The sequence below is a fragment of the Gavia stellata genome, chromosome 10 (genome assembly GCF_030936135.1).
Source record: "Gavia stellata isolate bGavSte3 chromosome 10, bGavSte3.hap2, whole genome shotgun sequence".
In the NCBI taxonomy this organism is placed as follows: Eukaryota; Metazoa; Chordata; class Aves; order Gaviiformes; family Gaviidae; genus Gavia; species Gavia stellata.
The window spans coordinates 26,573,692-26,601,293 of record NC_082603.1 but is presented as its reverse complement, the minus strand read 5'-3'; the positions used below and the strand labels follow the sequence as shown (position 1 = coordinate 26,601,293).

At 40.9% G+C, this 27,602-nt stretch overlaps 2 protein-coding genes across 3 annotated transcripts; both read left to right on the top strand.

The window, feature by feature from the left end:
- The first annotated feature begins 118 nt into the window (after nt 1-118).
- Nucleotides 119-17,371, top strand: EFCAB14 (EF-hand calcium binding domain 14). Of its 2 annotated transcripts, none has more exons than XM_059822339.1 (11): nt 119-300; nt 1,227-1,375; nt 3,485-3,630; nt 5,521-5,619; nt 8,499-8,609; nt 9,472-9,549; nt 10,406-10,597; nt 11,266-11,346; nt 12,532-12,643; nt 13,497-13,631; nt 14,471-17,371. In XM_059822339.1, the coding sequence occupies exons 1-11, from the start codon at nt 119-121 to the stop codon at nt 14,644-14,646; spliced, it is 1,461 nt and encodes a 486-aa protein (XP_059678322.1). In that variant the 3' UTR covers nt 14,647-17,371. The 2 variants fall into 2 exon arrangements, with proteins under 2 accessions (XP_059678322.1, XP_059678321.1); XM_059822338.1 differs by having other exon boundaries at nt 9,469-9,549.
- Nucleotides 17,372-17,477: 106 nt separating this feature from the next.
- On the top strand, nt 17,478-27,379 carry ATPAF1 (ATP synthase mitochondrial F1 complex assembly factor 1). Its single transcript, XM_059821934.1, has 9 exons — nt 17,478-17,662; nt 18,025-18,133; nt 18,688-18,738; nt 19,466-19,528; nt 20,957-21,007; nt 22,817-22,864; nt 24,871-24,966; nt 25,537-25,644; nt 26,599-27,379. The coding sequence occupies exons 1-9, from the start codon at nt 17,478-17,480 to the stop codon at nt 26,791-26,793; spliced, it is 906 nt and encodes a 301-aa protein (XP_059677917.1). The 3' UTR covers nt 26,794-27,379.
- Nucleotides 27,380-27,602: the final 223 nt, after the last annotated feature.

Here is a 27,602-nt window from a genome sequence, read left to right as displayed (position 1 = left end):
GCCGCGGCCGGGCCGCAGGCTGGCGAGCCGGGGCGCGCTGGCGGCGCCTGCCGCGGCGGAGGAGGAGGGAGGCGGGAGCCAGCCGCCGGCCGCGCCGCCGCCGACGCCCCACAAGAGGATGAAGAAGCGGAAGGAGCTGAACGCCCTCATCGGCCTGGCCGCCGACGGCCGCAGGAAGAAGCCTGCCAAGAAGGGCTCGGGCCACCGGCTGCTGCGCACCGAGCCGCCCGCCTCCGACTCCGAGTCCAGCTCCGAGGAGGACGAGTTCGCGGCGGCGGGGGCGCGGGGCCGCTGCGGCAAGTGAGTCCCCGGGGGTGCCTCTGAGTCCCCGGCCCGGTCCTGCCCTGCCCGCTTGGGGGTCTGGCCCCGGCCCCACCGCGGCGGGAGCCCCTCGCCTCGGCGCCGGACTCCGGGGCGGTGCTGGAGGTGGCTGCGTTGCCTTCAGCGGGTCTGCTTGGCGGTTGCGGGGGGGGGTCGTGGGGAGCTGGGAACTGCCAGGAAAGACCTGGAGCTGCACTGAGTTTGTCTGGGCCAACAGGTCGCCGGGCTGGGTGTAGAAGTAGATCTGAACCTTCCTCTGGCTTTTTTCTCCTTGGTTTTCCTGTTTTATGCTCACCGCAACTGAAGTCCTTAGAGCAGCTCGGAATCGGTTGCTTGAAATGTTGAGCACAGTTATCCGCATGTGTTCAGTGTGGAACAATCCTGTATCTGCGAGCTGATGCAGTGCTGGTTTTGTCATGGACATGATGTGCTTTTGCCAATAGATAAACTTTTCAGTTAAGTAACAGCGTTATTAGTGCGTCTCTAAGAATAACTAAAAGTAGGCACATCACAGAGAAACTTAGGCTTTTGCAGTTTAGGATAATCTAGAAGTACTTGTCATAACATTATGGCAGTACCCTTTCTTGAAGCCTGCTTTCCAGCTATCAAGCAGATGTTCCTAACATAAGTTTATGTGAGCAGAGCAGGAAATTTTAGTAAAAGAAACCTGACATCTACTCTTAAATATGCGAGATGTGCCTCCTGAGGATAAACTGAACAGAAAGCGATAGCCCTGATCGCACTGTATAGCCTTATTTATTCTTGGAAATGCTCTTCGTTAGCTCTTGTCAGCCAAAATGTGTGCTGTTCCAGCGCTGTCCTTTACTTTGGTAGATCAGCATTTAAAATAAAACTTTTCTAGGTATTGTTGAACATTCACAATCTGTTCTTTTTCTTTTACCCAGGGGAGACTATCTACGATGCTGCAAGTTCTGTTACCCGTTATGTGCGTTTGTCATTCTTGCTGCTTGTGTGGTAGCATGTGTTGGCTTGGTCTGGATGCAGGTGGCTCTCAAGGAGGATCTGGATGCAATAAAAGAGAAGTTTCGAACTAGTAAGTGTAAATGTAACTACACTATTTCACACTTGCATTGGGCAGTATGAGAGTGTTAGTTGCCTACCTGCTTATTCAAAGTCTGAAAGTACTGAGTGACAAACTGCTCCTGAACTGAGGAGTCCTCTGAGTCAAAACCACTTGGAGGCTGGGTGAATCTAAGGCAGGTGTTGTATATTCTTGCCTGCTCTGTATTTCCTGAGGAGCAGGGATGCTCTACTAGGTGGGCCTGTAGTTGCTTGGACATACACTTATAAAATTCCTAACTTTACGCTTGGGAATGCTCTCTTCCAAAAGAAGCTACTGTAGAAAAAGTTCTGATCAGCCCTGTAAAAGCAGTCTAGGGGATTCTGATGCTTCTCTCAAAAAGATTACTGGAAAACATGTTCTTGTCTTGAGCTCTTTTAAAAACCTCTAATACTTGCTATGGCATTACTGCAATTTAAGCATTGCTTCAGTATTATGTTTTTTCTTCGTATCTTCTGAATGTTTATCTTGCTTGCATTGTCCGGTTCTTGTTCAAATTTTATGTCATTTGCATATGGGGGGGTGAATGGAGAAACAAAGGTATGGGATCAGTCTGTCCTACAGCAGGTTTGGAAAAAGAATCTTTCTCCTCTGAATCTTCATCCAGATCTTTTCCCCATAAGAGCAGATTCCCTTGGCAGTAGTTGTTAATGTTCTGCCATCCTTTGAACAAACTGAGTAGGGTATGGGAGCTTTTTAAAACTAAGATGTCTTTGCATCGCTAGTACATTTGGGGTAGGGGGAAGTCATTGCGGTGTTTCCTTTCAGTTGTTAGTAGTGATGTGAAGAATGCATATAGTACTTAACCTTCCTAGCACTGCAGAAAAACTGATAAGTAGAGTCTTGCTGTACACAGCGAGAGTGGCAAAACAGAAAATAATTTGTTTACAAGAGCCTCTGAAACATCAGATTCAGTGTGAACTGCTTGTGTCAAATGCACAATTCGCTTTCAGTCTGTTTTGGCTAAAATACAGGTCTTGCTTAATCAAAAGTCTTATTTGGATCTTGAGTGATCAGGGCAGATTACTCGGTCCTAAAAGTAATTTCTAGGTACGTGCTTCAAGAAAAGTGAAGTGGGTTTTTGAAGATGCCTGGCTTTCCAGTTGTGTGTATTTGGGCATCTGCTCCACGGGCATGAAGCACTGCTGAAGGCTTCCCCTTTTAGCTGGATGGGTCACACGTGGAATTTTGTTCTGGGACCTGCCAGCTACTTACTGTGTAGGCCCCACTGTTCTTTGCGATTTGTGGTCTGAACGTTGGTGGTTTGTTGTGGAGTGTGTTGTGCTGTGTTGCAGGGTGGAGGTGCAGGTTTTGGAGAGCTCTGTCATCTCCATCTCAAAACCTTTGCTTATTTGTTTCCCATACCTAGGGATTTAGGATTGCCTAATATGTCTTGCAGCTAAACAGCTTAGTCACTGCAGACCTGGAAGAGCTGCATTTCTGAGGCCCACTTGAATTGGTTTGAGCGGCATGTTTCCCCCTTCCTGTAGTATTAATTGCAGTAATAACTCGCTTTCTTTCCAACGACCTTGTTTACTGATTTGTTTACCAACAGGCATTAGTGTGCAAGCTTATACATTTTTTTCAGTTGTCTTTCTGACACATAGGACAACTGTTATCACATTAATCTCTTTGGAATTCACTTCATCGTCAGCAGGCCCTTTGCAGGCTTGGAAAGGGTGCTGAGGTTCATTTCACGTGCCTCCTTTGCCCTGGTACTGTTGGCAGTTCTTATTCATGGTCCCATTACTACTTCATGCTCCTCTGTGAAAGTAATGCAAAATAACTGCACTAAATAAAGACCTGCTGAGGCTTGCCAGAATGACAGTACTATTGCGAAGTGTTAAATTCAGTATGGTCTCTCTGGGTTCTCTCTGCAGATATTAGTACTCTTAAAACAGAAAAGAGCTGTCATTCCAAACAAACACTTAATTCTGAATTGGCAATAAACCCCTATATAGAAACTGTTATTACTGCCTTTCAACTGCTGTAGATGTTGCGGCTTGTAATTTGTCTTTTGCCTTTCAATGTTGTTTACCTGGACTTTTGGGTTTTATTAAAACAAATTTAATTATTTTTTAGTGGAATCTAATCAAAAGACGTCATTCCAAGAAATTCCTAAACTGAATGAAGATTTGGTGCAGAAGCAAAAGCAACTAGAACAAATTGAGACTGGAGAACTGGGGCTAAATAAAATTTGGATAAATATCACAGAGATCAATAAACAGGTGAGAGGGATCAGTGCTTGGTTTTGAAAAATAATAAAAGATTCCTTTCAGATTTATTTTTAAAGAAATTAACTTTAAGTGCAGTGCTTAGTTTTTTCTAAGGACTTCCACGACCGTATGCTTAAACTTTTATTTTTAAAGTTAAGGTTTAGTTATAAAGTTTAAAGTTAAGCCTCATTATTAAATAAGCAAAAAAAAAAAAAGTTGAGCATCCAGTTGCAAAGAGGAGAAATTACGCAACTGGTGGAAAGACTTCAAGCATAATTTAAAAGAACTGGATAACTGTGCAGTTCTTAATTTTCCTGCCAAATAGTTGTGATGTTTATGATGACAGAATTGACATTTCAAATTTCTGAGAGTGTCTGTAAACTTTTCATAAGCGTGAAAAGAGTCACCCAGATCAGTGCAAGTTCATGTTGCTACAAATGAAGTACTGGTGTCTTATGAATATAAAATCTGCTAATGCACACTCAGAATCTGAGCCGGTGTAAATCTTAGCTCTGTTTATGTGGTTAGAACTAAGCCACTTAACAGAAAGCTGTTTCCTCACTGTTGTATTAACTCATGCTTCAAATAAAGCATCCAGCAAGGCTCTTGCTGAAATGCTTGCCTCAGAGGGTAAAAGTTCAGAGCTGCTTGCAGTTAGTGGTATCAAGAGGTGTCCGTGGGGAACCTTCCCTGACACTGGTGCTTTGGGTTTAATTTTTAAGAGTATTGCGGTGCCTGCTCAGATTGGTTTTTCTTCAGTCCCATGCGGTGGTTAAGTGCTTAATGGGGCACCTGAATATCTGCGGATAATGCATACTGTCAGATGCCAAAGAAAGCAAGTCAAATTTTCAAATATATTTGGGTGCTTTGTTGGACTTTTAAAATGCTATCATCTGCACCTGGATGTTAAAGATACTCACACATGGGTCTTGCAAGCCCTCAAGTTACTTCAGGGTCTGGTTACAGTCTGAGCCAGCTCTTCTGGGTATCAAAATGTAGTCACTGGGTTTTTTCCATGAATTGTTGGGATGCTCTGCTGGGAATTATTTCAGCCAATATTCACAGCTGTGGAACCAGAGACTCTTCAAGCCAGCTAATCAAGGTTGGCCCAATGTAAAATTAGAATCTTGTCCATTTCCTCAGCTTGCGAAACAACTTTCTTTTTTAACCAGAACAAAGTGGGTTTTATCTGCTCTACTTCTGTGTTGTCAAAAGTGAGAAGAAATTATTTTTCTTCATTTTGACTACTGATGGCTACAAATTGATCTTAAAGTGACAGTGTTAGCAATTGATGACCAGCATGTAGTTGTGTTTAATTTAGTTGACAACCTCTTAATTGGTATGAATAAGTAATCTTGAAGAGCTGTTCACTAACTTGCTGTCTGGGTGAAACAGTTGACAGAAATTGAGCTAACCTGCTGTACCTAGATTGTTGCTATTCCACTTCTGTAGCAGCTTTGGGTGATTGCCCGTCACTCAGCTAGAGAAGTTACGTGGCTTTGCTGGGTTTTGCCAGGTAGGTTTGATTGCTGAATACAGAAGTGGATGACTGTTTCCTCCACGTAAGGGCTGCTTGCACAATTTTTAAAATCTTTCTTGGGCAACAGCCTCTTTTAAGGGATTGAATGTAAAATGGGCAGAGGGTACCTTATTGAAAAGAAGGGGCTTCTGTAACTTTCATTCGGTTTTAAAAAAAATATCTTGCTTCTGTTGCAAGAGGCAGAATATTTTTAATGCAGCCTAGGCAGGACTTCTAACCTAGAGACAGCGGTGTTTTGTGTGTGTACGTATGTAATTTTGTTTTGCCTTATGTTTTAATGTTACAAATTAAGTCATAATTATTGGGAAAGGTCAGAATTAGGATTACGTTGACTAATTCTAAATATTCCTCTTTGTTCTTAGATATCACTATTGACCTCAACAGTAAATCATCTCAAAAACAATGTGAAGTCTGCTTCTGATTTGATTTCTCTTCCTCTCACAGTAGAGAAACTTCAGAAGGCAAGTACTGTAAACGTGGCTGTTGCTAAACACGTTCTGTGCTGCTCTGAGCGGCAGCTGGGTTCTTGGGGACCGCAGTGATAACAGGAGTTACCTGAATTGCATGTGAGCAATATTTGCTTCTCCATCTTGTTTTTAAATTGTGCTTCATATACTTGATATTGTATGGTCCTATGATCATGTATGACAGATAAAAAATTTGAAGGCCTTAGTTCTCTCTTTCTGGAGATGCGTTTGTTTGTATTATGTTGTCACTTCTTTATGTTGGAGCTGCTCTTCCTGGTTGCTTTCCTTCAGGTTACTAATCTTAGGATCATTTAAGATACTTGCAAAAAGCCTGTCTGCAGTTTTACAACTCTGCTTCCAAATAGATGGTTTCTTTAGCTTAATTGGAAAAGAAAATGGATTGCTTTCTGGAAAACTTCCTCATCTTGAGCAGTATATAGTTCTAAATCTGGCTCTGCATTTACAGTCCTGAGCCGCGTGGGGATCTAACTTGGGAGCGGTGGGCATGGAACACTAGCGTGAGAGCTTTCTTGGTGTTCAGTACTTCCACAGCAAAACATGAATTGTACTGGGATGGCTTTCTGACAATCCCTTGAAAGATGGGCCCTACTGGGTGACACAGGCTTACTTATAAAGTGACTTCTGTTACTACAGTGTCTTACTGTGTGCCTTAGCTGAGCATTCTTTACCAAAAAACTGTCCTGTTTATTTTGGTAAAAAGAAGGGCTTGTTGAGACTTCCCTGGCTCTTCCATGGCAGTTCTGTTTATTTAGCAATAAACATTTATATTGGACTAACACCTAATGTCAGTGCAGTCTTCTCTGAGGCTTTTATGGGTTTCCACTTCTCATTTCCTATCCCTACAAAATCAATGTATAATCAACAAGCTAGTCATATGCAAAGCAATTAGTGTGGTTTGGCTGATCAGGCTGCTAGGATTTATTTTTCTGGGAGGAGTACAAAGCTATTTCCTAAGCTTCTAATTTGCTGTTACGAGCATGCTGGATTTTCAGTGTGTCATATCAGGAATAAGTCTTAAGGTAGTACCTAGAGTCTGGAACCTGCACCTACTTTATTTATATAATATATAAAAACAGTTGTCATCTTGCTGCCTTCAGTACTGTCAGGACAAAGTGTTAGAGCCAACAGGTTTCAGCTTGCAGCGATCTGCTGAACAGCAAGCCTTTTTCATGTTGAAATAAGACCATCCTTGGTCACACTTCATGAAAATCAAAGATCTTGGGAACTTTTGAGTTCTTTCCAGTCTCTGCTGTTGAGTCTAAGTAAGGTGTTAGATGTGGCATCTGTTTCCACTGCTGTCTTGATGCCATCTTGCTTGCATTTATGTTTTGGAAGGTTGATATAATAAAAACAGAGCTGGAATCCTTCCAGGAGGTATATTGCAAGGTATTGAGTGTATTTAAACCTCAGAATAGTTTTTCTACAGTAGTTTGAATGGTTTGTAAGTGTCATGTTAATGAAAAGCAATAGATTTAAAGTCTTGGACTTCTTTTTGACCCCTGCGTGCATGTTGCGCGAGCTCGTGTCACACAGGAGAACTTCAGTGGGTGTAGGTAGGTAGCCTGGCTTTTGATAGCCCTGGTGAAAAAATCTCCTGATCAACTGTCAATTGTGTCCAACTGTCTTTGGAATTACCTGCCTTTCTTGGAAGAAAAGGCTGCTATTCTTAGAATAGGATTTTGGTTTTCTTAAGCCTTTTTCCCTTTAGGTACTGTTCTGGAAAACGCGGAGCTGCCTGCTGGTGTTAGAGTCCTGAAGGATTACTGAGAGAGTTCCTCTTGGACAGGGTCTTTTGTTCAGACTGATGAAAGGCGCTAAAGGTGTCCTGAGGTCCTCCAGGGCAGAGAGATTGCTTACTGAACCTGGGTTCGTTCAGACTTGCAAAATGAAGAGCTGGGGGAAGATTTGTGTGGATATCATTTGAATATAGCCTGGGTAGCTAGAGGGTCTCTTCAGTGCCTTAAGAGCTTATAACAGGGTTATAGAAAAAGGGGATTTTTTAGATGGGTTCTGTTTGTTTTAATGATTGAAGAAAGTATCGAAAATGGAATGAGAAGCATAGGGGCATGCTCAGTCCCATTACTGTAACTTCCACTAGTGGTTGTGGATGTCCTAGCCGACAGTCTGACTCCAAGTGCTATACTGTCAGCTGCTAAAACACCAGTGCAGCTTTTCAGAATAGTTCCTTTCTAAAGTTAGAGGTGGAGGTAGGGGGAGTTCACATAGGTGAAGGCAAGGGAAGGATGGGACAGAAGTAGTCAGCAGCAAAGGCAGCTGTCACAACATGCTGACTGTACATGCAGAATTCACAGGGTCTATCCTGATACTTCAGAGCTATTCTCTCCTTTAAAAAAAGGTAATACTTTCTCGAAAATCTAATTAGTGACCTTTGGCAGACTAGTTCTACAGTGTATGATGTGTCTGATGGGTAGCCCTGAAAGACAGTTAAGGCCAGGTAAATGGTTAATGTCAGCATCCTTGTATTCAATACAAGTACTGCATGTAGAGAGGAAGTAAGATGTCTTCATCTCAGGATTATTTTTTTGTAAATTAAGGCCAGAACATTTGTATTGTTTTAGGAGTGAGAGTAGCAAACCCCTAATTTTAGTTACCTAGCTTAAGCTCTTGTGGTGTAGTGTGTGTATGTGTGTTCATTTATTGGCCTGGAGATGGGATGAGTATAATTTGCAATTTTGTCTGCAAAGGAGGTTCCGAATACTCCAAATTCACGTGCATATTTCTGTGGCGGTCAACCTGCAGTTTCACTAGCAAAACATAGTGTTTAACAGATTGAAACTTTGGAACAGTACAGTTGAGGAAGGCTGAGATTTTTGTCTACTTTTTTCTTCCAGACTGTGGCAAACATAGGTAGCACTCTTACCAGTGTTTCTCATGATGTTGAAAATATACAGACAGCCATTGAAGAATACAAGAAATCCATAGAAATACTCCAGAATGATGTGGTAAGAAAGTGTAGTGATTTAATATTGTGTTTTAGCAGTTACCTGCCTAATATGAAGTGAGTTTAAGAACTGTGTGGAGTTTTACCTTACGCCTTCGAAATACGTTTAAAGTTTTAGGTGCTGGTTGGTACGTTAATACACTGCTAATCTCATAATCCCTGTGTGGCATCTCCTATATGGTGTCAAGTATGTATTTTTCTGTAGCCAGAGTTGTTGGTTGCTTCTATACTTCTATCCTGTGGATTTTTGCTTCCTACTACACAGATATGGAGCCTTAGGAATCTCTGCGTTTGAGTGATGCAGGGTACTGCTTATGGTAACTGTCTGCACTGTCTTAGGAACTGGGGATGGTGGAAGTGTTGAGATACAGTTTGTTGGTTGAATTAAGGATGAAATCACTGACCGTCTTTACCAGAAACTACTGACTGTATTTATACTGATCTCTTACTTGGGGTTAACTAACAATTAAAGTTTTTCAGCTAAACTGCAATACAGCATTACTTTAAGAATATTTGCAGATAAAATCTAAATTAGACACATTATAATACTTGATTCAGTCAGTGGGGGCTATGACAACGTTGCAGATATGGCAGTGTGTATGGTAGCAGTGAAATGTGTGTCATAATACTTCATTAAATGGAGAAGAGCTAATTAGGAGGGTTTAATTAAAATAAATTTGGACCTTATGTGTCTGAAAGAAAAAACCTCTGTATTAGCCTAGTTAAAATACTGCGTGCACAACAGACATGAGTGACTGTAATTGTAGCAAAACACCCTTAGCTACAGCCTGACAGTTATTAAAAGCTTAGTATTTTTTTTACAGGCATTTGGTAACATAATTTTCTACTTCTTTCCTTAGAAGGAATTAAAACAGATACCTTCACTTCCCTCTACTGTTGTGCCAAGGACTGAGGGAAATCAAACAGAAAACTGCAAACAGGTATTTTTCTCCCTTGGAGAAATTCCCTTAGGAATATTGGTACAAGTATCACTGATACTTAACTTTTTTGTATGTTTTGCAGTACTATAGTATACAAAAAAGTATGGGTTTTATCAAGATAATACAGATAGCATTCTTCAAAATGAAGTATAAGATAATTTTGCTGTAGCTTGTTCTTGTGTATGTGCAAACAGGTAAGTATCCTAATCTGAGAGTATTTTTTTATATTCTAACTGTGTGAGGAGTAAAAAGGCTGAAACGAATATCAAACAAGTTATAGGTGTACTTTGCTCGTGTAAATGGAAATGAATTGAAGGCTTTTTATCAAATGGATTTTATAGCAGGTACTTGCCTCTAAGCAAATTTGGGAGTGGCATGTATTGACTCACCCTTGATGTAATGAGGTGTGGAAAGCAGGGATTCAGCAACAAAAAAAAAGGATAATGTGTGGGTGTTTAGCTGAATGACTGCATTTATTTACATTTAATACAGTCAATATCTTCCTCAAAAATGAATCTTCCGTATAAATATGCCTAGGACATACTTTCCTGGGAAAAATAGTTGGTCTGGTTACTAAGCTTGCCCTGGAAAATTAGATGAATAGGCTTTGTGTGTTTTCTGGCACAGTTGAAGTGGTTACATTAGCAACAAAGAGGTTAGCCCTGAGGAAAATCTCAGTTTCAAACTTTGAAAGCTGGAATAACTTTCTGGAAGCTTCCAGTTGGATGTTTTCAGCGGTGACAGTGGAGAGCCAATCTGAAGTCTGCCCAGTTAAACTGGGTCAGTCACCATGTTGTTAATAGCAAGAGTGCTGCAAAGGTTGGGTAAACTGACATGTGCTGGTTTTATATTTCAGGAAAGCCAATTGCTGCACGCAGCTTTGGAGGAGCTAAATAATACTGTAGTGGTGTACCAAAAGTTGAATGACATCAAGCTTCTAAATGTGGACTCAACCATTGGCAACCTTAGCCGGAAGGTTATGCTGTTGGAAAACTCCACCCTTGCTGTCAATAATCTGGACAAAAGAGAGAACTTCTCTACCACTGTGGTAAATATTTGATGACTAAGGGTGTCTATTGAGGCTAGTAGTTTCAGTACTTTCTATACCCTACAGATACAGCTTTTCAAACCTAACTAAAGAAAATGTCAGAATGAAACTTGAGACACTTAGGATTTCACTTTAGAAGACTGGAATTTGTTCCATATTTCTGAACAGATAACCAATGTTAAGAGTATCTCTGAAGTAGTCATTTCTTCCCTGCAGAATCTACAGAAGAATGTCCAAAACACTGTGACATTTAAGATTTGGGGGACTGCTTAATGGGACAGGATTCACAAACGTCTTTAACTATGTTTTAGGAAGGCACTCTAGCATGTAAGGGTTCTGTTAAGACCACTGAGGAGCTAGGCGGGCCTCTGGATTGTTCAGCGGTGCTTAAATGCTAAAAAAAATCATACTAAATATGTTTGTAAATCCTTTCAGTGCTTGCTGTATGTCATACTGGGGCCAGTCTCTGAGAATGTGTTCTGTATGTTTAGCAATAAGCAACATGCTGACGTATTGTGGTAAATTACATAACTCACTGTCTTCATACTTATTCTAACATGTATTTGCCCTGGTTTTTTACTGCTTCATGCCTGCCAGATTTGAAGGAAAGAAACTCTGTTGTGGAAAATAAGCACATGAATAAACTTGGCTCTCTGTTTTTCCTGTAGGGGAGTGATGCAACTACCTCTCTAAAAGTGGAAAATGAAGATCAACTAGACAATGAAACTCATTCAAATAAAGAATCAAAGGTAAAGTAAGGAAACACAAATCATACTGCATTAGTAGAGCATGTCATTGTCTTTATAATAATGTTTTAAATGAGACTTAATTGAGGAAAGATCTGCAAGCAGGCTAATCTGATCCAGTTTCTTTTAAAAGTCCAGAGTAGAAGGACAGCTTATCCACCCCATTTTGGGGACAGGAAGTCAATTATAATGGAAGAAAAGTTGTAATAGTTTAAAGTCTTGCCATTCTGACTACATATGGGATAACATAGCAGAGCTGCTGTAATATCCTTCCATGCAGCTGAAAGAATCTTGAGAGGTACAGAGGAACAGGGGACTCCAGCAGCCAGCTCATTTTGAGTACCCATTGCCATGCTGTCATCAAAGCTAGCCCAACTATTGTAGGTTCGCACTGCAAAGGGGCTTACATCATTTATCCAGGTTTAAAAATGTCCTTGGGTTGACTTAGAGAAACTTTGCACTAGTGGAGTCTAGGAATTGATGAAAGCTGCCTCTCAGTAATGATCTGATGACTGGCTGTGAGTGAGTTTAACAGACTAACTGCATGGCCAGATTGTGGGCTGGGTATAAGAGGTGGCACTGCTAAAGTTAGTTTCCATCTTCTGGAAAGAAGGCGGGTGAGTGAACTGGCTACACTGTCAGTTCTAGGCTTGGATTGATCAGCCTATCATCTGGAACCTACTCATAAAAAGAGCAAAGGAGCTCCAGATTAAAAAACCTGGTGGTTTTGTTTTGACAGAGGTATAGTGACTCCAGCGCTAAGGTAGTCAGGATGGCAGACAAACATTTAAAATGACTATGCAATTCAATTAATGTATAAATGTTCACTTCAAGTATGTTTGACTGTTCTATATTATGATTTTTTCAGAGCCTTGCTCATTTATATAAGAAATACGGAAATTAAATGTCAGATTCTTCTGAAATCAGTGTCTGCAAAATAGTTGCCTAATTCTCAGGTTGAGGTACTGACTCTATTTTCTGACAGACCATGTGAATTTATTCCTTACATCTTTCCATAGATGATTTTTTTAAATTATTTTTAAATCTTGTTCATTGTTTTAAACTTGATCAGCCTGGAGACCTCCGAGTCACTCAAGTACTTACATATTTTAAATTACTTCTTTTCCTGATCTTCTTTATCTACTGAAGAGGTGCTTTTTAAGAAACTTTTTTTTTTTACATATGCAGGAAACGGGAACTAGAGATTCTCAGGTATTAAAACTAAGAGAGAAGCGTCAGATGATCAGTGCTCTCACAGGCAAGCCAGAAAATGACAGATCCATTGAGACATCAAAGAACGGTAAGAATGTTGTAATCCATAAACCTGAAGGTTCCCTGTGTAATTCAAAGAATGACTAATGAAGGCGGATAATTCAGACTGTTCCTTAAGATTTTTGGTGAATATTATTTCAGTTAAAGTGGTAGGAAACTGATGGCTCTAAAACGGAAAACTATGTATGACTACAGAAGTTTGAAGGTGACTTTTTATGTGTATAGCAGGATTCACATCCATCAGTAGCTTGTATTTTAAGGCATAAAGTGATTAACTTGTAGAAATCTATACCCAGTAACATCTGTTTTTGCTTTTTCAAAATCTAAGAGTAACATAGAGGAGAGGTCTGCATCTCTGCTGACTTGTCTCAGTTCTGCATTTTTGCTGTATATATTCAGGTAGTGCTGAAGATAAGATTTGAAGTACTTAATTACAGTAGAACTGTGCTTGTTGTTAATTTGTTAATCAGCGGCTTGGAAATTTAGACCTTGCTGTTGGGGAAGATAGATACCTGCATTAACAAGGTGAAAACAACCCAGGTGGGCAGATGTAATTTACTTAATAAAGCTTGTTCAGCACTTTCAGACTGGGAAATAGAAAGCACTTCCAAGCTATTCTCTGTATGGAGTTTATAGTACACATCTTCTAGTACAGCATGAAAGATTAAAGCTGTGTAACTGTCCAAAACAGTTTCCTTCCTTCTGTTCTTCCAGTTACTGGTAAAAGGGACAACACTGCTGTATTCTGAAACGATTTTGCAGCATTCTTATCCCATATGGCATCTGTGATGAAAAAAAAAAATTAGTTTTATTGGGTTTTTTTTGTTTCTGCTAACTGTAATTCTGTGGAATTAGTAAGACTAATAGAAATTGTTTTGTAGCAGTTGAAAGTAGTCTGACTACTACAGTAAAGCCCACAGACCTTTCAAGGCTGGCTTCAAGGTCAGCTGATGACAACACAGAGGGTAACGGACAGCTGAGACATCTGTCCTTACCAGGAATTTCCAGCATTGAAGGTACGTCCTTTCTAGGCTGACCTTTTCTTTTTCTGAATATTTCATGTAAATGTTTAGGAGACGATAAGTATAACTGGAATTACGGTAGTGTGTCTGGGCATTCTGGGAGAAGCGAGGTGAATTTTAAAAGCTTGAAAACTATGGACTTAAAAAAAAAAAAGTAATTAAAAAAAATAAGACTAGCATGTAAAAGAAAAGAAACTGGGATTTAAACAGGAGTGTGCATTATAAGTGAATTGTAGTTGTTTTGAGTGCCAAAATATTATACCAAGTGCCTCAGAGATTTAGAGGGAAGTCAAGGGCAGAATTAGGGTGCTGAAGGAAAATGAAGTAGGTGTGAGTGTATGTTTTGGTTTTTTTCTTGTTGTCTTTTTTTAAGAGAACATTGACTGATCAAATGAATGGTTTCTGGATCTTGCTGTTAAGTCTCTTCAGCCTCTGAAAGGGCAGTGCTTTGCATTAGGAAATGAATAGACACTTTTCCCTTTATATCATCTGTGCTGTTGGTATAGCAACAGTTATTCAGAACTTGCTTTTGTGGAGGATAACTTTGTCTGTATGCAGTTAGTGGTTGTAGAATGGGCTATTAGTCATGGCCAGAAATAGGGATTTTTTTTTTTCACGTTTAGTGTAATTTAATCCAGAAATGTTCATGCTTTTTTTTTCTCCTAAACTGTTACTGACAGCTTGCGACAACGCAGAAGGCAAGGTACATACTTGGGGATGCTTTATTTAATTAATAGGTAGTAAGACATAGTTCATTAAAACTGGAAAAGCAGCTTATAGGATATTGCTGTGTACTTAAAGGAGCTACTTTTCAATCCTTGTTCTCTTTGCAGATCTTCAGAATTTGTTTGAAAAAGCAACTGAAGATGCCGATGGAAAACTATCATATGAAGATCTTCAAAAGCTGCTTGGCTCTACAGCCCAAGAGTCACAGAGCTTTAAGAAATTTGACACAGATGGAGATGAGAAATACTCATTTCAAGAACTGAGATTAGCATTAGGTGTATAGGATATATATTTAGAAATGTGATACTGGTGGATGCTACTGTAGCTAAAGGAAACTACGGGACACGAAAAACTAGGTCTGCACTTTCCCAGTATTTTACTGATCTTTGGAGCTAAATTACTGTACACATTGCCACCTCTTTTTTTGTTTGTGTTTACTGAAAAGAAATTTACAAATTTATATGTCGGTAGGACATAATATTGGGACTGTGTTTAAAATTCAGAAAAATCCCAAACTTGGAAACATTTTCCTCTCATTCTTTCCTTTTCAAGGGAATTCTTGTTTTTAATTTAAAATGTGTACATACTAAAATAAAACTATGGTTTTGTATTTCACTGAAATTTGCCTTAAATTAGAGAGCTGCACTTTATGTAGAGCAGAAAGAAATCTGTCTGGTAAAGATGGGCTTCTTCTGCTTGTAAATATTTGAGATAGAGTAAATTATGCATATTTAAGGGGAAGTTTGTGTCAGGGGCTGTGTTGGTAGTAAGCTGTTTATGATGAGAGACTGGGTCTAAAAAGGGTTGTTAAGAGTTTCAGCTGAATTTCTAATTTTGACTAAGTATATCCATGAATGATTTTGGACTCAGTTAGAGGAAAGCAGGAGTGGTAATTCATGCCCATCTATAGCAGGATTTCTTTTTAGGGGGAAGAGTTCAAAGTGTTTTTATATCATGAGCCTACAGGAGCAATTACCTACCAAGTGCTTGGATTTTCACTTCAGCATTCTTTTAGCTTTGCTGTGTTGCGTCCAGATTATTTTGTGAGATGACCCTATCTATTTTTTTTTTTAAAAGAGCAAGCTAATGAAGAACTTCAACAGATGCTTTAAGAGGTAAAAGTCTACAATGCAGCCTGCTGAGTAGCACCTGAATAGTTCATGCCTCGGGTGTGATCAGCGGTGTGCTGATGGTCTTGCTGACACGTTACTGGAGATCTTTTGATCAGGGTTGCGGGTGCTGCCGGTTTCTTCCATCCACTGTTGTTGGGGTCACTCTGAAGTACCCTGAGTAAAGCTCCTGCTCACTAAGAGTGTGAGCACATGGGAAAGGCCCAGAGTAGAGTTGTGGGCTGTTTCCTGACTAATGTGAACATGATCACTTCTTGGTACCTTTACCTTTTGTGTTCTCACTGACAGAAGGATGTAGAAAGCAGGATAGGAGCATGCAGTCGCATCGGCGTTCTCTACTGAGGCATGCTTTGTAAGTGAGGCTTCCTCACTATAGAGGAACTTAAGGGTTTGTTTATACTCTGTGTTTAGATCCACTAGTGTTTCTGGAGTAATTGTTTTACAAATAATTGTGTTCTGGAGTATGAATCAGTGAAGGAATGTACAAAATGGAACCCTGTTACCCATTGCCTAGGCTTCTTTCACTGTTGGTCTTCTATCCTGTTTGGGTAATGCAGACGTGACCCAACATGGAGATGCTTTTGATGTGACATTTGAAAATACAGTATTTAAAAACAAAACCAACCAACCTTGGCTTTTGAGAGGACGAGAAGCCAACACTTGCTTCTTGCCACTTCCCATACCCTTTTATACACTACTGTATAATTCCTCAACCAAAAAAAAACCTAGCAATAAAATGTAACCATTCTGGTGTTTTATTTGTACATACTGTATCATAGCCATATGCCAGAGTTTGCAAAATATTTTTGGAAGTTTGATTTGTATGGAGTTTAACTTACCTTAAAATTTAAGGGATCACTGTATTGCCATGTGAATCTATTGGTGTTTTGTTGCAGTCTGCTTTACTTTTAGAAGTCTCTTCAACAGCAATAGTGAAACTGTCAGCTAGAGACAGTGTGTGCTGCTCCAGCTGCCTGTGTCTTCTGCCTGTGGCCAAGGAGCTGAGCTGGTCAGTAATTGGCACCAGGGCACAGCTGTCCAGTGGTGCTGCTTATTTGCATGTTAAGAGCATAGTGGATTGCTAATTGCTGTAGTCACTGCTGTCGTAGGATGGACTTGTGCTATCGATTTAACAAAATCTGATCCTCCCTGAGTACAGTGGTCGCTTATGTTTGGCCTAGGGTAGCCGGTAGCAGTGTGCTGCAGGCTGGGAGCACCGGTGGTCCCCAGCCAGCCGCTCCCACCCGTGCAAGTTTTCTGCTGTGCTGCTGCTGTCCACCTTGCATGCTTTCCAAAGCCCCGCCGCTGGGTCTTGGCAGGCTTCCTCCCCTACGTTTTAATCACACTGCAGATGGTAGAGGGCTTAAAAGCCGTGGGCGCAGCAAATACGCTTGTGCGGGTCCGCTATCTGCCGTAGCTACGGAGGGCAGGTTGGCTGGAGGCGGAGGGCAGGTTGGCTGGAGGCGGAGGGCAGGTTGGCTGGAGGCGGCAGGCTTCGGAGGGGCAGCGGGCAGCCAGCGTGAGGAGGTTCCATGCTTCTGCGGGTGGCGAGGCCTGGGGGAAAAAAGCGGTGTCTGAAATTAATTTAAACAGTGAGAGTTGACAGGTCTGCAGGCGGCAGCTGGGGCTGTAGCTGAGACTTGCTGTTACGCTGTGATTCTCGGGTTCATTTTCAGGCTGTATTTGCGTTTTCTGGGTGACCCCTCTGTAGGGACCACTGTGTGTCTCCGTTCGGTCACTGACCTGCACAAGGAGTGGAGCCGCACCGTGCCGGGCGCGCACGGCGCTTCTCTGCCCCGCTGGGTTTGAGCTACAGCGCTCCACGCCTTTTACCATGTAACGCGACTTTTACTTGATCTCAATAAAAGTTCATTTTCAGCCTGCGCCTCCGCCCGTTTCATTCCGGCGGCGGAACGGCGGGGCGGGGCGGCGCGGCGGGCGGAGCGCGGCGGCGGACGGAGCGGAGCGGGGCGGACCGGGCGCCATGGCGGGGCCGCTGCTGCAGGCCTGGGGGCTGGGGGCGGCCCTGCGGAGCCGCGCCGCGCTCCGCCCGCTGGGGCTGCTGGCCCCGCCGTGCCGGGAGCTGGCGGGGCCGGGGGCCGGGGGGGCGGCGCTGGAGGAGAACCCCTTCTACGGGAAGTACCGACACAAGATCCAGGAGCTGCGGAGGTGCGGGGGGGGGCGGCCCTGAGGGGGAAGAAGGGGGCGGCAAGGCGGGCGGGGGGGCGGGTTTTGGGGCGGGGGGGTGCTTGGGGACGGGTTTTGGGGGGGAGAGGGAGGTAATCCTTGGCTTCATGCCCTTATGAGAAAATTAATTCGTTTAGGCCCAACGCTGCCTTGAAATTCGCTTATGTTGTTGCCACCAAGTCAGCGAGTCGTCTCCCAAGGTGATCGGCTCGATAAGAGGTTGTTCTACTAACAAGAACTTAAAATTTTAAGTTAAGAGCGTGGATCGGTACCACAGTGAACATTTTAAAAGGCCAAATGGTGTTAATCCCCCAGTACTGTTAAATGTCCCTTTTCCGATTCAGATCCAGTCCAGATGTGTTTGAGTCCCGTATGGAAAAAAGAAACGAAGTGAAAAAGCAGCCCGTGGGATATTCCAGTCAAGGAGAATTTATCCGATGCATGGAGGAAAAGGCAAGGCTGATTTTCTTTGTAATTCACAAATATTAAAGATAAAACATCATTTATATGGGATCAGCATAATGCTACAAACATGCAGCGTTCCTGTTAGTAAGGAACCCCAGAATTTCACACTCTGGCGGCTAAAAATGCTGTTCTGTATTCCAGCATATTGTTTTGCTGTTTTTTTAACCTGTAAATTCTGTTCTTGAGGCCTTATTTAAGTGTTTTAGTTCCAGATTAGTTTGGCCAGATGCAGTGACATGATCTTGCATTTATCATTTTGTAGTGAATGAAAGAAATCTGTTCAATAATATTGGCTCCAAAATGCATAATAGTTTGCTTTAATCCTTTCTGATCTTGAAATTCATAATTCACATGAAGTTACTCATCTTATTGTCCTAATAAATATTTTTTTCTAAGAGACTGCTGCAGTGCATTTCATAAGTATCTCAAATTTGAGCTCATACTCTGGAGATCTTGTCAGCAGGCATGTTATGTGGGGAAGGGAAGGCAAATAAATGATATTAAAGCATCAGCTATAAAAACTAAAGAATGTTTTCTTCTAGGCAGAAGGCTTGGGCACAAAGACATCAAAGGGAGGTTTCACGAAAGATAAGGTAAGGGAAATGAACCTAAGTGTTAGGAGAGGACTTGCTGGCAAATCAAGGATGTAGATTAACTTGTATTGCTACCATCAGTGCTTCAGCCAAGAGCTTCTTGAGATAAAACTAATGTTCCTTAAGCTGCACTTAAGTACAAGATCCTCATTTACTATTGGGATCACGTTCAAGTCTTAAAACTCCCAGCAGTCTGTTTTTTTATTATCCGGTCCTTTCTTCCTTGACATCCTGGAAGTTCCTACTAGTTAGGGGATCTGTACTGAATGCTGACAGTAATAAATTGAAAGGGTTAAGCTGCCTTTACAGCATGTAAATATATTTCCAGAGATCAGCCAGCAGAGGGACAAGAGGATGGTTTTATTCTTTCACATTCTTCTATTTTGGCAAACTTTCTGTGTAAATCTGCCAACAGAGCATGTGTCTGAGATGGTTGAAGGGGAAAGGCTGCAGCTTCACTAGAGATCTGTACAACTGGAGCAAAGTGTGTTCTGTGTCCTGACAGAATCTCTTCTGCTCTGCCTCAGTGTGTGAAGCCACTTCTCAGTGTGTTACTGCTTATGATTTACTAGTTTCTTTGGCAATTCAGAGGACTAAGTCACATTGTAAATTGAATTAAGTTCCTCCAGCTTGATTTTGTTCTCTGTGATTGCATCCATTCATTCTGGACACTCACTTGAATCAGAGAACTGTCATCATGCCAAATTCCTTATGCTTTCTCTTGCAGACGCTTGATTCGATTCTTAATGTTGAGATGGTGAAAGAAAAATCAGCGGAGGAGATAAAGCAGGTGATGGATTTAAATGGAATAAAGCTTGCTTAATAGTAATCTACATGTGAGGATGGAAATTTTACTTAGACTGAAAAATAAAACATGGCTGTGGATGTATATTTATAAAAAGCACATTCATATGCATATCCATAGTAGAAGATGAAGTTTTGTCCATATAGTTAAGTCCACCTAGGATGTACCCACTTGATAAAGAATACATCTGGACGTGATCACTCAAAAGCTGTCTCTGTTGTAATTCTTACTGTTGCCATTTAATGTGTAGCAGTTGAATTGGCATCAGCAAGCTCCTGTCAGGTTTGAAGTCAGGTAAAGGGAAACCCTAGCAGTAGGTCATGTGGATTATGCTACTTCTGTTCTCCAGGAATAAAAACAAAGCTTTTGCCATCTTCTATCTTTGCTTGCATTATCTGTCACTCAGGAGTCTCTGTACCCATACTAAAGATGGTTAGGGTAAGAAAGAGGTGGGTGGGTCTGTTTGTTTGAAGAACAGTGTGAATCAAGTCATTCTCCCTAATATCTGCTTGGCTTTGCACTGTGTTCCCTTTTATCTAGTTAGAAGTCACATCTGTTCCACATTTCTAATGTGGCTTGAGTTGGATCTGGCTTTTTTTTTTTTCCCCTAATCAGACTGTATGCCAAGACACTTCATGTAGGCATGATCATTTAAGGGGAGCAGCGAGTATGAAAGAGCCTTCTGGCATGACTTAGAGCAGAAATCTAGCTGCTTTCCTGATAGCTCAAGAACATTATAGAAGTGGTTATGTGCTCTGCAGAGGATGGTGTGCGACCGGTTATAGTAGGGGGTACATTTGATAACTCCGTGGGTTTCCTTTTGAGTTCCTCTATTTCTGTTTCATTGATTAAACATTTTGCTGTCAATTCTCATTAGTTATGTAGGACTGGGGAAGAGGAAATGAAGGAGTCCGGGACTCTGGGCTTTTACTTGTACTTGTCCATCTATTAAGGACTTTGAGCTTTTATGCTGGTATTGCCATCCTGTTGTGGTGAAAAAAAAAAAAAGTATTGGTAACACGGAGGAGCATTACGCAAAGTCTTGTCTTCTGTTGAAAATGTTTTGTATGTTCTTTCTTAAAAAAAACACAACTGAAACCCTCTAGAAATCATTAGTGTGATTGTTGGGGAAAAAATGTAAGAAGCATTTCTGATAGCTAGTAAATCTTGAGCCACCTCTGAGCTCACTGCTTATTTCTGTTACCTAGCTGAAATCCGTCATTTGGTACAAGTACTCTGGAACCTTAGGGGAAGTGTATTGCATGAGCAGGAAGGTCAGTCAGGCTTGATTGAAAAATGACTTCTCAAAGTGCTTGCAAAGGTTAGTTGACAAATGGAATTCTTTTTAAAGCATTTAATATTACTGCTAGATGTTTGATTTTAATTGTAGCTCATCTCCTTTGTTTCCTACAGATTTGGAATCAGTATTTTTCTGCAAAAGATACAGTTTATGCTGTTATTCCTGTAAGTAGTTCCCCTGTAGTTATGCACTTGAAAGGCCAATGTGCAAAGCTTTCCTTTTCTAACTGTGATTCTGTTGCTTTTAAAAGCAATTATTGAAGGAAAGTGAGGTTTCAAGAGCAAACTTTTTCCAGATTGAGTGATCTTATTGCCTCAAATAAAGGCTTTTGGTTTCCAAAAATGTGTATCCTTCTTCTCTCACTTACATCAGTCTCAATAAAGCTAGTACTTTTTTTTTCCTGCGCACCTGGCTTGAATTTCCAGGCATTTTTTTTATTGCGTATCCAATACTTTTTGCAGGGCCCTAGTATCTATTAAGGTAGCATTTGTATTTTCACATATTTTTTTTTCTCAGAGTTGCTCGTTTCTTTCCCCTCTTCCCTGCAGCATCGACTGCTAACTCAAGTTTAATATGGCAGTGTTAGAGCACTTGGCTAATAACTTGCACGTGGCTAATCACTTATGCCTTACTTTCATACATGTAAAATTACTGGCAGCACCGTCTTTCATTAAGATTGCATGGTGCTTCCTGTGATAAGATCGTGTTTCTTATTCCTGATAACTTTACCAGATGTTAATTGTTAATCTGCATTAGGCCAAAGGAGTGTTTTTTGCTTTTGGGATTTCTTTTTATTCTTTCCTTCAGAGTCTCTATGTGATTGTGATCTCTTAAATCTGTCTTTTCACAGCTGGGCACGAACTGTATGTTCCTTGAGTTCTTGAAACCTCATTTAGATCTGGGGTCTGATTTGCAGTTGTACTTGGCCCTTTATGCTGCAGCTGAAGTGATGGGAGGCTGTATTCTAAATGTATGAAGTGCTGCATGCTCTGAAAATGGCAACGTGGGATTTGAAGTCAAGCAGCTTCGTGTTTCAGTTTTCCCAACATGTGGATGTTGTGAAAATAGTTTGAATTGCACATTTACTGTAGCAGAGGGCCAAAGCCAGGGATTCCAGTTAAGACGGTGTAGGTCTTTCATTAGTGGGGCTGGCACTGTTCTTTGGTGCACTGTTCTAGAGGAGCTTTGGAAGCTTTTAAGGCTTTAATGCAAACCAGATCCTAGGCACATTAGGAAGTAGTTCATGGTGTCATCAGGGGAAGAAACTATGTCTTTGCCAGAAGCTTTTTGTTGGCTGGAAGAAAGGCCTCGCGTAATTCTCAAGTGCTTAAAAGCACACAGGGAGGAATTTCGTGTTGATGAATGGCATGTATTTTCTTTGATGAACACCTTAGAGTAGGTATTAATATATGGTGCTGGGAAGAGGAGAGCAGGCAAAAGATTTGGGGGAACGCAGAGGACATGTGAATGAGATTGCCAGGTTTCATCAGGGATGACCAAATATGTTTGTGGTTTTAATATAAGCCTAAGCAATAAGTATGCTATTTGAGTAAATATCCAGGCTGCATTTCAATACTGAAGAATGGATGACTGTGATGTAAAATTTACAATTTGGGGCCAGGGATATGTCATCTTGCTCAACTACTGACACCACATGATGCAGTGGAGCTAGTACTGAAAAAGGATGTAATGTAAGCCTAAAGCGTGGGCCCCACACCTCCAAGGAATAAAGCTTTGGATCCAAGGAGTTTGCTGCAGCGTCTTAGAGACGGCATTGTTAAAACGAGGTACCAATGGTATTTAGGTAACTAAGGACTAAATACAGTTTTCCATGCACTCGTTGTTAGCTGTTCCTGCAGCGAGACCTTCTGTAGATGGAAGTTGTACCCTGTAAAGGTTAATGAGGTCATTCTGAATAACTGTGCATCTGCGTTTGTGTTATGAAAATTGAATTTCTCTCTCTTTCCCCAAAGGCAGAGAAGTTTGATTTAATATGGAAGAGAGCCCAGAAATGTCCATCGGTACGTATGGCAGAGACTTGCAATGCATGGCTGTATAGCTGTAATGCATTTCTCCTCTCTAAAGTCTAATTCATAAACTTTTGACCCTCCTGTATCAGCTCGATTAGTAAAATCCAGGTGTTTAAATACTTGTCTTAGTGTTCAGATAAAAGCAATGGCTATTCATATGTATTAAACAGTTTGATCTAGGTATCAGATATCTAGATATAAGAGATGCAGGGTTTAGTAATGAGAGTACAGAATCTGCCGGGGAATGGATTTAGCTACATGCCTCCGGTTTCCTTTAATTGATGTCTTGTGGTTAAATCTCTTCTGTGCAGTGTTGTGAAGAGCCAAGCCGCATAGGCCAGCTTCATTGATGTTCCTGTATACCTTTCCTTATTGCTTAAAGCATCCTTGCTTTAACCTGGAGAAACTGTTGTTAGCTACAGCGATGTGTCACCATTGCATTATGTTGCATGTATATGGAGAAAGTGAGTTCTCGTCTTAACGGTTGGTGTGAGTTGCTCCTCTTCGTGTTTGTTTACTGGCAGTGAAGATAGGCAGGAGTATCTGAAAGGGAAAAAGGCAAGAAATCAATATGCTGGGGTTCTGTCCACAGAATGAGTTGAACCTTGTCATCTATTAGCCCGCTTTTCCTGATCATAAATGCACATAGCCGTGCCTTCTTCACCACACTGGTGATCTGTGATAGGTAAATATTGGTAAGCAAATATAAGCTGTTTGTGTGAAAGCCAAACTGGGCAGGCACTGTGTTGTATAAATAACGTATCTCTGTCTCTAGGGGAGTGTGAGTTGTCAAAAAAAGACTGTATGGCATGCACTGCAAAATTGAGTAGTGTAAGTTCTGTTGCAGAGCATTGTAATTCAGCAGCTGTGATGGGAAGGAAGAGAGGAATTTGGTGTAGTCAAACCCTTTATTACAGATACAGAGTAAATACTCTGTGGGTTGTGTCTTAGGTGGATGCCAGCATCTCAAAGCATAAAATACTAAGAATGTGTAATATGGTTACTTCAGAAATGAGTGGATTCCCAAGATTTGGGTTCACTGTTTCTCATGTGGGTTGGTGGATATCTTGTAAGCTTCAATTGGAAGATTCCTGTGTGAATGAGCATGTTCTTGCTTGTTCTGCTCTTGCATGTTCTGCTGTTTCGTACCACGTGCTGCTGGATTAGTATTGTTTTCTGTTGAAAGTAACGTGTTTTTACAGTAATTTGTGTGCTGAAGTATGGACTTTGTGCAAATTTCACTGTGCTGAGACAGAAACAAAATGCTTCATTCCTTTATGAAAACAAAGCAGCTAGACTTCGCTGTGTTGAGAGGAGTGCTTTTGTAGATCTGAATGGGAGACTTCACTGGATCGATGGATTGGTCCTGTAGATTTCACTTGCCAAGAGCAAGATCAAATATATCTGGCTTTCTGAGCTACTTGGAGCTTGGAAAGTTATTTATAGCTTTAAGTGCATTTCTGTACAGTGCATTGGCTTTTAGTCGGGTATCCTGCTTGTTTTTCTGCTCCCATGTTGTCCTTCCCCTTGGTGTGGGAAAATGAGCAAATCCCTAGCCTATGGAGCCAAATAGACTGTAAATCTCTAGAGAGAAAATGCTTGCTGCCTGTTCTGGAACAGTTGGTGAAATCATAGGATTAAATACTCTGAATGCTCCTTATCTTATATTTGACCATTTCTGCTGTTGATTTTCTAGAAGTGAACAAAATGGTCAGAGTTTCAGTGTTCTCCACTGTCGTTCCTTTCCTTTCTGTCTCAAATACTGATAAAAATATGTGCCAGCATACTTGCTAATGAAATAATACTGATAAGGTAATGCTGGTTTATTGTCTGCTTTGAAGTCTGGTTCCTGCTGTCCTATTGCTCATGGTGGGGCAAAGAAACCCTTTTTTCCGTTGTGGTTGTCTCGCTAAAGTATTTGTGCTGGAGGCCAGTATGACATGGGCATCGTTTTGTTCTGTGAAAGGGAGAATTGTTTTTTTATCATTTCTCTGCAGTTTCTATATGCTTTGCCAAGAAAAGAAGGCTATGAGTTTTTTGTGGGGCAGTGGTCAGGAACAGAATTGCACTTCACTTCCCTAATAAACATTCAGGTGAGTGGTTGAAATAAAAAGTCCAAAAATGACTTAGGATCCAGAAATACATAATATCAGCATATTACAATATATAATATCTGCTGAATAGTTTAACAAACAGGTTGTCTAGCTTAACTTGAAAGGAATTATTGGGAAAAACTGCCATTAATTATGGGTAAATCAGTAAATTTATGGGTATTAAGTGTCTCTTTAATCTAAAGGAGAATGAGAGAGAAGTCAAATAGTCTCAAAATAGAAGCAAGACCCAAACTTTTTACAACTGTTTGCACAGACTAATTAAAATACCAGTAGATGCTGTAAGATTAAATGTCTTTCTGGAAATTGTGGGTCATTTTAAATGCAGAATGGTCTGTAGTCAAGGAAAAAAAAACAACCTAACTCTGCAAATCCCTTGTTCTCTCTAAATACTGGGAATAACGAACTTTTAATTAGGACTGACCCTTAAACCTTGAAAAATTACTGTCTCCATACGAGTTAATACTTAAAAGTTTTGTAATCAAGCCTCAAAATCTGCAATAGAGCTGAAGTTCTTTATGGGATACTCACAGGTTTCTTTATCTCCTTCAGACCCAAGGTGAAACTGCTCCTAGCCAGTTGGTCTTGTACCATTATCCTGAGCTGCAGAAGGAAAAAGGGATAGTACTAATGACAGCAGAAATGGACTCAAAGTTCTTGGTAAGAGAAATCAGAGAAATCTGTTCATTGGCTTCCCTCATTTTATGCTGCAACTCCTCCTGTAGTTTTGAATTAAAACCAAATTGAAGTCAAGTCTTTAAAAGACCCTTTCCCGAAGAGTGGTCTTACTAGATTTTGTTAACCTAATTAACTTACTACTAGGGAAAGCTAGAAGGAAATGATCAGTCTTTGGCTATCTGGTGATTTCAGCTCATACATTCTTTTTTTTTTTCTCCTTACTCTGGGTATTATAGTTTATGGTTGAAAAAAAGAAAAGAAATGCTTCTGTTTTTCTTACTAATGGAAGCAAATTTAAATGGAAGCTGTTGCTACTGGTCAACAAGTTAAAGTGAAGATTAATACTGCTCATCAAATCGGGAGACCTCCAGAGCTTTGTGTTAGGTTTCTGCGTGCCTTTGCTCTTTTCCCTGTGTGTAGGTGTGCTGTTATTTGCGTATCTGTAATAGTACGGTGCTAGGACTAATAGCACTGGGGATTATACTGGTGAAACAAGATAACTAAAGCATCCCATCTCTACCTGACCTACTTATACCAGTTCTGAAACTATGCGCAGAGGAGTCATTAGTAATGCATTTGCCCTGTTGTATCTCAGACAATCAATTTTTGCAAATAGGTCAACCATAAGAAGGGAAAGATGAGACTCTGATGCATCTCTGGTGCCTTAGAGCAGGCAGGGATCATGAAGGACACCTGTGACCTCTGAGGTGTATGCTCAGCAGGAGAGTAGTTCCTAGGCACAGTGCTAAAGTGTGTAAGTAGGTCAGGAACAAGAGGGAGGTGATTTGGTAAGAGATTTGCAAAACTAGGGTGACTTGGAATTGAGTCATTCGATGAGTAGGACTGCAGCCTTTCAGCTGCTGAAGAGTCTTTTTCAATGGGATACTCAAATACAACAAAACCAGATGGTAACAGATTCTTTGTTTTAACTTGCAGGTGGTCCATGAAGCACAGTGCTTGGCGAATCAGGCGCAGCTTTTCTATGCGACGGATCGTTCCGAGACCTACAAATTAGTGGAGACCTTCAACCACAGATCTAGTGAATTTAAATATATGTCAGTTATAGCAGAGCTTGAGCAAAGTGGACTTGGACGAGAACTGAGACCTGGTCAGGTTTCTGATAAGTCGTAGATCCTGACCTGTGCATGAAGCAGCCAGCAGCAGGCAGGGGGTTTCCTACATGGGGTGGTCCTGTCTTTTGTTTTATGAATTTGATTTGGCTACGGAAAGGATCTGGAGATGTCCTGGGAGTGTGACAGACAAGCCTGTCTGGCACTGATGCAAGATGAGGACTTGGGCCATTTGAATGACAATAACTAATTGCCAAAATGGAGTCCTGTACTTCAGTGTAACTTCATCAGAACAAGCCGTTTTCCCATCTTGTAACTTACTGCTGCATACTGTATTTTTAAAATCTAAAATAAAATGACAGAAGGGGAGCTATATAATGGACTATATTGACATCAGGAGACAGATAACAATCAACGTTTCTTCTCAGTAAATGCATTTTAAATGCCCTCTGCCATTATAATTGCATGGTCCAGTGCTTTTTAAGCTGTGTGGAATTTATACAGGCTTGTCCATCAAGAAAAGAATAGGACCGATGGTCTAAAACAGACTTTTCTTTGTTACTTTTGTGTGTGAGGTTCCTTACACAGATGTATGCTGTGGCCTATGTTTTTCTCAGGATTAAAAAAAAGAGTGACTAGAATTGTTCTGGGAATTCTGTGCTTCTTAATTGATATATTAATTTTATCCTGTTGCTGCTTAGAGATGTTTTTCTTGAGGAGTAGGATATTATAAACATGGTTCTTTTTTTGTGTATTTTTGAATAGTGTAGAGAGATTATTGCATGCTTTATAAAATTAATTTTTCTCAGACTGGCAGCTAGTCAGGTAACTCTATAAATGGTATTTTGAGGGATGAAAAATAGCTGTTGT

Coding starts and splice junctions, on each gene's coding strand:
- EFCAB14 (XM_059822338.1), top strand. CDS start 119: ATGAAGAAGCGGAAGGAGCTGAACGCCCTCATCGGCCTGGCCGCCGAC. Junction 8,610..9,468: donor AAATACTCCAGAATGATGTG/GTAAGAAAGTGT, acceptor TTCTTTCCTTAG/AAGGAATTAAAACAGATACC. Junction 10,598..11,265: donor AGAACTTCTCTACCACTGTG/GTAAATATTTGA, acceptor TTTTTCCTGTAG/GGGAGTGATGCAACTACCTC.
- ATPAF1 (XM_059821934.1), top strand. CDS start 17,478: ATGGCGGGGCCGCTGCTGCAGGCCTGGGGGCTGGGGGCGGCCCTGCGG. Junction 18,739..19,465: donor GAGGTTTCACGAAAGATAAG/GTAAGGGAAATG, acceptor TTTCTCTTGCAG/ACGCTTGATTCGATTCTTAA. Junction 24,967..25,536: donor CTTCCCTAATAAACATTCAG/GTGAGTGGTTGA, acceptor TATCTCCTTCAG/ACCCAAGGTGAAACTGCTCC.